Below are 8,683 nucleotides of genomic sequence, written 5' to 3' on the forward strand. Positions count from 1 at the left end.
ATTCCCAACAGCCCATGAGGTAGGAGAAATAAGAGGAGATCAAGTTATGGCAAGAGAGTGCTACCAAGCTGCCTTAACATTTGGGGAGAACCACATGTGGGTGATCAATGAACCAGAGCCCATCTCCGTACTGTCAGAAACACTACAAGAAGTTAAAGTCATCCTAGAAGATTCGTCAAAAGTATTGAAAATAGTATCAGCACTTTTGACTTTAGAAAAAGAGAAGATGGTTTCCCTCTTGAGGGCAAACCAAGATGTGTTTGCGTGGAAACACGAGGATATGCCTAGGATTGATAGGAAGATCATACATCATCGTCAACCTAGAATGCAAACCTCTGTAGTCGAAGCAAAGAATATTTGCACCATAGCGTAATAGAGCAGTAACTGAAGAAGTAAAGAAGCTACTGGAAGCTGGTTTCATCAGGGAAGTCTTCTACCCAGATTGGCTAGCAAACATGGTAATGGTAAAAAAAAAAAGCAATGGCAAATGGAGGATGTGCGTTGCTTTCATAGACTTGAACTAGGCCTGCCTGAAGGATAGCTTCCCTTTGTCAAGGATTGATCAACTGGTAAACTCAACTGCTGGACACAAGCTCTCAAGTTTCATGGATGCATTTTCTGGATACAACCAAATCTTTATGGACAAAAAAGATCAAGAGAAGACCTCGTTCGTCACTAGCCAAGGGTTGTGCTGCTACAAAGTTATGCCTTTTGGATTGAAGAATGCAAGGACCGCATACCAAAGATAGGTGAACCGCATGTTCTCTCATAAAATTGGAAGGAATGTGGAAGTATACGTGGACGATATGCTGGTGAAAAGCAAGGACGAAGCCAACCACTTGGATGATCTAAAAGAAACCTTTAGCACACTACATAAGTACAACTTGAAATTAAACCCTGCAAAGTGTGTTTTTGTGTTTCTTCAGGGAAATTCTTAGGATTCATGGTGTCCCAACGAGGCATAGAGGCAAATCTAGACAAAGTAAAGGCAATAATCGAGCTCAAATTATCAAAAATAGTGAAGAAGGTTAAGAGCTTGACAAGAAAAGTCACGGCTCTAAACAGATTCATCTCCAGGGCAACGGATGAGTGCATGCCATTCTTTAAGGTCTTTAAAAAGAACTTTCAGTGGACTGACGAATGTGAAGAAGCCCTTGCAAAATTAAAAGAGTATCTGACGAAGCCACCATTGCTAAGTCCCTCCGTGATGGGAGAAGAACTGTACCTCTACTTAGCAGTGTCTAATACTGCAGTAAGTTCGACACTGATCAGAGAAGAAGAAAATGTCCAGAAGCCGGTCTACTATACTAGCCAGGCATTCCAGGGAGTAGAGGCAAATTACCCAAGGATGGAAAAGATAGCTTTCGCATTAGTGGTCGTTTCTAGGAAACTTCGTCCTTACTTCCAATCACACTCCATCGTCGTTATGATAAACCAACCAATAAGAAAGACGATGAACAAGATAGATGCAGCAGGACAACTCATCCCATGGGCAATCGAACTAGGCCAACTCGACATCAAATATTGGCCTCGAGCAACAATCAAAGCACAAGTACTAGCGGACTTCATTCACAGAATTCACCTACCCCTACAAGGAAGAACTCCCCATGGAAACATGGACAATTCAAACAGATAGGTCTGCCATGAAGAAAGAAGGAGGGGCAGTAATAGTGCTCATATCTCCAGAAAAAGAAACATTGAAATATGCAATTAAACTACAATTCTCTGTAATGAATAATGAGACTAAGTATTAAGCATTGCTAATAGGATTAAGTCTAGCAAAAGCTCTTGGAGCATAGAATCTTATCACCCAAGCTGATTTTCAGCTCATAATTGGACAGGCGAAGGGAGATTATGAAACTAAAGAAGAGAGAATACAGAAGTACCTGAAGATCGTCGAACAACTCTCGCAGCACTTTGACAGCCTAGACTTTGTGCAAATCCCTCGGGCCAAAAACATAGAAGTTGACTTCCTAGCCAGCTTGACCTTGTCAGACGACTACAATGTGCCATCTGAGCTATGTATAGAGATAAGGGGGCAACCAAGCATAGAAGGTGAGCAGGTTCTAAAGATAAAAGAGCAAGAAGAGTGGATGACTCCTATCGTCCATTATTTGAAAGAAGAATGGCTCCCAGAAGATAAAACGGAGGCAAGGAAGATACAAATCAGAGCAGCCCGCTTTGTCATTATTGACGATATACTGTACAAACGAGGTTATTCACTCCCATACTTAAGATTTACTAACTTAGAAGAAATGAATTATGTGCTCCACGAGATACACGAATGAATTTGTGGAAATCATACCGAAGCAAGGTCTTTAGCAAGAATGACACTTAGAGCAGGATACTACCAAAATTATCAAAACTTGGCCTGAGGGGGCAAAGGGGGCATGGTTTAAAGAACTACCAAATGTCCTTTGGGCATATAGGATGACCATAAGAGTTCCAATAGGAGAAACATCATTTAGACTAACATTTGGCACTGAAGCCGTCATACCAGTGGAAGTGCGACTAACGAGCCTCCAAGTCAAAACCTATGAAGGTTAGAAGAACCAACAGGAGCTTAACAGCAACTTGGATCTAATTGATGAAGTCAGAGAGGAAGTCGGGAAGCGAATGGTCAAACATAAGGAAGCAATGGCCAGATACTACAACAGAAAAGTCAAGGTAAGAAGGTTCAACACAGGAGACCTCATCCTCAAGAAAACATCACAAGCAACGAAAGACCCATCCTAAGGAAACTGGGACCAGCCTGGGAAGGCCCCTACAAAGTAATCTGTTACTCTAGGGAAGACTCCTACTACCTAAAGTCTTTAGACGACTAGGAGTTGCCTCAACCTTGGAACAGAGAACATTTGAAGAAGTACTACCAGTAAGCAATCTTTTACATTTTAAGATGCCCAATCTTCATCTCAATATGTACATCAGTTATTATTTTTGTCATTCATAGATCAATGACACCCAAGAGCATTATCCATGCATATTTATCAATAATCATCCATGAATTATTTACCAATAAAAGCATATGTAATATTTAGAAGGTCATTCTTGGGAGACGTCCCAAGAATCTCCGTCATTATCACTCCAAATCAAGAGCTGTTTATACATAGCCAACATCATCATAGCCATCAAAGTTATTAATACACAACTATCAAAGTCGACTAAATGAAAAGTTGTTTATACACAACTATTATGATAGTCATTCCAACATGAACGAATAAAAAAATGGTTAACCTAAAGACACTCTAATAGCATGACTCTAAGTCATATGTACAGCGTAACATCATCATTCAAACATGACTTAACAAGAAGTTGTTCAAATACTGCTAAACATAAAAAGCTGTTCAAACACAACTAAACATAAAAGTTGTTCAAACACAACTAACATCGTCCTTCAATTATGACTCAACAAAAGTTGTTCAAACATAACTAAACATAAAAAACTGTTCAAACATAGCTAAACATAAAAAGTTGTTACAAGTAACATTATCATTCAAACATGACTCAATAAAAGTTGTTCAAATATAGCTAAACATAAAAAGTTGTTCAAACACATCTAACATCATCATTCAAACATGACTCAATAAAAAACTGTTCAAACACAGCTAAACATAAAAAGTTATTCAAACACAACTAACATCATCATTCAAACATGATTCAATAGAAAGTTGTTCAAACACAGCTAAACATAAAAGAGTTGTTTAAACACAACTGAAATCGTAATTCAAACGTGACACAATAAAAAGTTGTTCAAACATAGCCAAACATAAAAAAATTTGTCTAAATACAATTGAAATCATCATTTAAATACGACTCAACAAAAAGTTGTTCAAGCACAGTTGAATGTAAAAAAGCTGTTACCATCGTCATTCAAACATGACTCAATGAAAGCATGAAAAAATTATTTCAAACACAACTAAAGCATGAAGGTATCCCAAACACAACCACAGTCATCATACGAACACAGCAAAGATTTACTTATAAAAAGTTATATGTCAACAGTTCATAAAAAGAGTTGTCATTGTCAGAAAGAAAGTTATTGCCCAAAACACACGTGCCTAAAGAAATTGTTCAGAAGAAGTGCTCAAAACAACAAGCCCATGAAAGATATTGTTTTCATCTTACAATAAAATAAAATAACAACTAAAAAAAAAGTTACTGTTCCTGAGGAGCTAACAAAACCGAATCTGCAAGAGCTATGGTCATGGCCTCTCCCATCACATTAGTTGTAGTTGTGGCCTTTTCCATCACATTTTCAGTTGTGGCCTCAGAAGGAAAATCATTCAGTAGTTCCTTCTCAACCTCACCCATAACAAGGCCAGAGAGGTCCAAATTCGGGTGATGCTCCACATAATACTCACACAGCTCGTCTGAGTAGGAGTCGGAGTCCTTGAACTCCTGCACTGCCGTAGCCCCAGCTTTTTGTAGCTTTAATTGCAAATCACCCATCTGTTTGTCTTTTAGCTTGCAAAAGTCCTTTTCCACTTGAAGACTCTTCTCCAAAGCTGCCACACGTTCTTTGTCATTCTTAGCTTTGACGGTAAGGATGACAACCTTGTTCTTAAGCGTTTCATTCTCAGCAGAGAGGAATTTGATCATAGGCTCAAACATGGCCACCCTCTTCTCCAAATCTAGAAGCTTCCCAGAGACGAACAAGGACTTTCCCAAAGCCTACAAAAAATCTCTCTTAGCGAAAGCAAAGTAAAAAAGAAAAAGTAACCTACATTATCAAAATATACTTGCACGAGCTTTTGAATATGAGACGAGATCACTTCACTGGACGACTTCACCATCAAAGGACTTAGGCCGTCCACAAAGAGCGCCTCGTGAGCCTTCAGGGCAGCAGCATCGGCATCATCCCAAAAAGTTGGGAGAAAAGACTTGCCAGCAACCTTTTTCTTCTTCTTGGTTTCCTTCCCTGAAGCAATCACCTCCAAAGATAAGGTAGGGAAGGCGGGACGCTTAGCAAGTGAAAGGGCAGAGGGAGGAGTCATAACAGGGTCGTCTTTAGAGGCATCACCTATCTTCGAACGTTTCCTCCACTAGAGGCCACTGATGAGGCCGCCTTTGGCCTTCTTCTCTTGAGCTTCGGCCAACTTTTGCTTACTGAACCTAGTCGTCATTCTTGAAAGGAAAGAGAAACTATAAAAAAAAAAAAAAAAGATGGAACACTCACTCTTTTTCATAACTTCAAGATTTTTCTGAACCTTACTAGGCAGTTCTGGACCCAGAAAATGAAGGAATAGTGATTGGGGAGAAACAAGTTTGTCAAAATCTTTAATGGTCTCCAAGTATTCTTTCACCTTCTCAACACGACTGTGATATCTTTTCTTCAGACGAGGGCGTTGCGGAACTGCAAAAAGCAAGTGTATTACATATCATTGTCACTCATGAAGAGCAAATAAATAACAGAAAGAATAGACGAGAAAGACGCACCAGACACAGGGGTTCCCCAACTACGAAAAAACTTGGGGACTTTGTCCAGGTCCTCACTAGGGACAAACTTCCAACCATTGCCCCAGACAAAGAAGAAGTTTGGTTTCCAATTTCGGAGGGAGGATGGTTAGTCAAGTATTAACCTAGAAACCCTATCCCACGGCTTAAATTCGTAGTAGCCAGGGTCTTTGGACTTTCTCAGACAGTAAAAGTAAAGAAATTTTTCTTTCTTGATGACATCTCCATCATTGGCGGACATCCACACCACCATACAAGAAATGACGATTCACCAAGAATTAGGCACCAATTGTGCCAAAGCAAGGTGCAAATACGCAATAAGTTCCCTAACAAAAGGGTGAACAGGAAGACGAAGACCGCTAGTGAAATATGCCTCGTAGAAACAGACTTCATTAGCATAAGAGTGACGGGCCCTATCCTCGTCACTTGGAATCCTAATTCTAACTGAATCAGGAAATTGAAACCTATCCTTGATTCGCTACTCATCTTTTCCTAAGATGGCACATGGAACGTTCCAAGTTTTATAAAGAGCAGAGGGGGAAGTAACCTTGGGAACCTTATGATCATCAGACGAGGATAAACCCATTTCCAACTCACTAGACCTAACCTCCCCAGACATTTTTAGAGACCTAGCCACTCTAGCAGAACATGAAACCAGAGGAAATAAAGAGGAAAGGACAAACCTATACGGATGGTCTTCCCCCATAAAGAAACTAACCTACTTGAGGCATTCTCCCTCTACAACCTCAAGCAAACAACCTAAGCAAGCAAAAAGAAAAGCTACTGAGGGACAATCGACTCTAACAGAAGAGTAATTTACAATGGAAGAACAAAAAAAAAAAAGAGGAGCATGAAGCACTTACCGAGAAATGTAGAACTGAAAAAGAAAGCTTGAAGAAGAGACAAACCCTAAAATGCCAACTGAACAAGGAAACATTACAAAGAAAAGGAAACAGGAGGGAAAAATGCGAAATAAGCGGCCAAGATGTGCGTGGGAAAGCCGAGAAAAGTCTGCACATCAGACACATCCTGACCGTACATGTGGCTATCAACGAATCAAACATCAATTCGTCATAAATGTGCATTACATGGAATATGAAGTGTTAGACAACTATGTTTTCATCTCGTCTAATAGGCGAAAATTCAAATAAGGGGCAATTGATGAGTCAAAAATTTATGACCGTTATTAAGCTAAGATCGTCATTAACCAAGAGAAGATGTTACGCATTTATTACGCTCATTGATGACAAAGTGTAACGGATGGAGCAACAACCACAAAGTGAGCTGTGAACTTCAGACAAAAATTTTGTAACGCACTAACCGTTAAGCATAAATACAGCTATTCATTGCCTATTAATGAGGTACACAACTATAAAAGAGAAAACACAGAAGTTAAAGGTGCACACAAATACTCTACAAAAATCAGTCTCTAGTCTATTCTCTTAAATCTTTCTCCCTTACTAACTTAAGCATCGGAGGCGGTTTGGCTAATGCCACACCGGCATGTTACTCTTTCACCTAGTTTATTTTGCAGGTTTTCCTCCAACAGAGACGATCCCAATCACAGCTTCGTCCATCCATTACGACGAGGAGCTTAACTGCTAATTTCTTGTGTAAAGTTGTGATTAACAACTATGTTTTATGTTGGCTTTATTCCATGAAAAAAAATATTGTATTTGCTCCTTGTATTTTGTGGGGTTTTATTGTATTGGGTTTAGTATTAAGTTGGTGAAGACTCAAGCTTAATTGAAGATCAATGCATTTCGTGATTGGCTCACGAGAAGTTCGTGAGAAGGGTTCTTGCGAAAAGGGCATGTGAGAAGCACATGACTGGAAGCTGAAGAGTCGTGCCAGACTATCAATTTCATGAGTATTTTGTGGGTAAGACCTTCCCATGAGATACCAGTAAAACTCTTTTCCTGGAGAATTTTTAAGTGTGACTTTTTTACCCTTCACCCATATTATATATACCCTCATTACCCATAAAAGTATGAGAGGCTATTCAGAGAGAAAAACCCTAGATAGGTTTTCTACAACACACACACCCATTTTTTAGAGAGAGAGCTACTAATCCTTAGTGAAAGATCATCCTAGCCTTTTCTCATTTCCTTTCCCATTGTCATACCTTGAGAGGAGATTTGTACCCAAACACAACTCACACATTTTTAGAGTATAGAGAGTGTTTTGGAGATTGAGAAGCTTTGGAGATTTGCCAAAAGAAGTCGGTGTGGCTTGGCGGATGCAATCGGGCGTATTGCGGGATCTGGAAAGCTAGAGAAGACATAACTCTGTGAAGTCCGTTGGTAGCAGGAGCTTGGAGGGCTCAAGTACATTGGGTAGACTAGGCTTGGAGGGTCTTTTGTTATTTGTGTACTCCAACTTTATTCTCTAGTGGATTGATTACCGCTTGGAGGGCGGCGGAGATGTTTTTCGTCGAGTTCTTCGGTTTCCTCTTTGATAACACATTGCTGTATTATCTTGTGTTTGCATCTCTTCCATTACTCTTGTGCTTTACTTTTATTGTTTGTTGTTCATGTTTATGCACTAGAGTAGTATCGGTTGTTTGCGATTCATTTACTCTTATTCTGTACTTAGATAAGTTAGAGTAAAATCAACCGAGCCGTAATTTTTAATTTGGGGTCTAAATAGCTCTTGTGTTTTAATACAAATCCGAGATTTCATCTTGCATCATCAGTAACCAAACAAAAATCATTATTTATAAATAAAAAAAAGTTTGCAACGGCACAAAACAGAGGGAGGGAGAGGGTTTAAAAGAAACCAACCTCATATAATACGTGAAGATACTAATTAGAGTCCATTGGTAGCCTATGTAAAGAATACTTGTAGTCAACAACAGTGTAAAGCTACAGGCAATCTGCCATACAGATTATAATCATTCTCCAAGAAATTTTTTTTATCTAAAATGAGAGAGAAGAATGGGAAGGACATAAAAATAAATTTGATTTATGTTATTAATTTAAAATTTCAAAGTTTATGGACTTTCATATGAAAGGTTGATAGAGCCACAAATCAAGAAACTTGGGATTTTAAACAGAATTGAGTCAAGATTAGTAACAATAAACAAAATAGCCCATCGGGTTTGTGTAGAAAAATCATCAAATTTAAAAGCAATTAATTATGAGACTACTACATCAACTGGGGCAAAAAATACTTTAAGAGATTGAAGATGAAGTCACTCTTCAATGTTTTGGGCGTCACAACTCACTCT

The 8,683-nt window shown here is 39.0% G+C and overlaps 1 protein-coding gene across 1 annotated transcript; it reads left to right on the top strand.

Moving 5' to 3' along the window:
• The first annotated feature begins 943 nt into the window (after positions 1–943).
• LOC142625135 (uncharacterized) lies at positions 944–2,288 on the top strand. Its single transcript, XM_075798836.1, has 2 exons — positions 944–1,552; positions 1,842–2,288. Exons 1-2 carry the CDS (start codon positions 944–946, stop codon positions 2,286–2,288), a joined length of 1,056 nt encoding a protein of 351 aa, XP_075654951.1.
• The last annotated feature ends 6,395 nt before the right edge of the window (positions 2,289–8,683 follow it).

The sequence above is a fragment of the Castanea sativa genome, chromosome 2, assembly GCF_040712315.1.
Source record: "Castanea sativa cultivar Marrone di Chiusa Pesio chromosome 2, ASM4071231v1".
NCBI lineage: Eukaryota > Viridiplantae > Streptophyta > Magnoliopsida > Fagales > Fagaceae > Castanea > Castanea sativa.

Excerpts from the sequence above, each read along its gene's own strand:
- LOC142625135 (XM_075798836.1), top strand. The coding sequence starts at position 944 with ATGGTGTCCCAACGAGGCATAGAGGCAAATCTAGACAAAGTAAAGGCA. Across the intron at positions 1,553-1,841 it reads GAGCAACAATCAAAGCACAA|GCGAAGGGAGATTATGAAAC; the intron begins GTACTAGCGGAC and ends ATAATTGGACAG.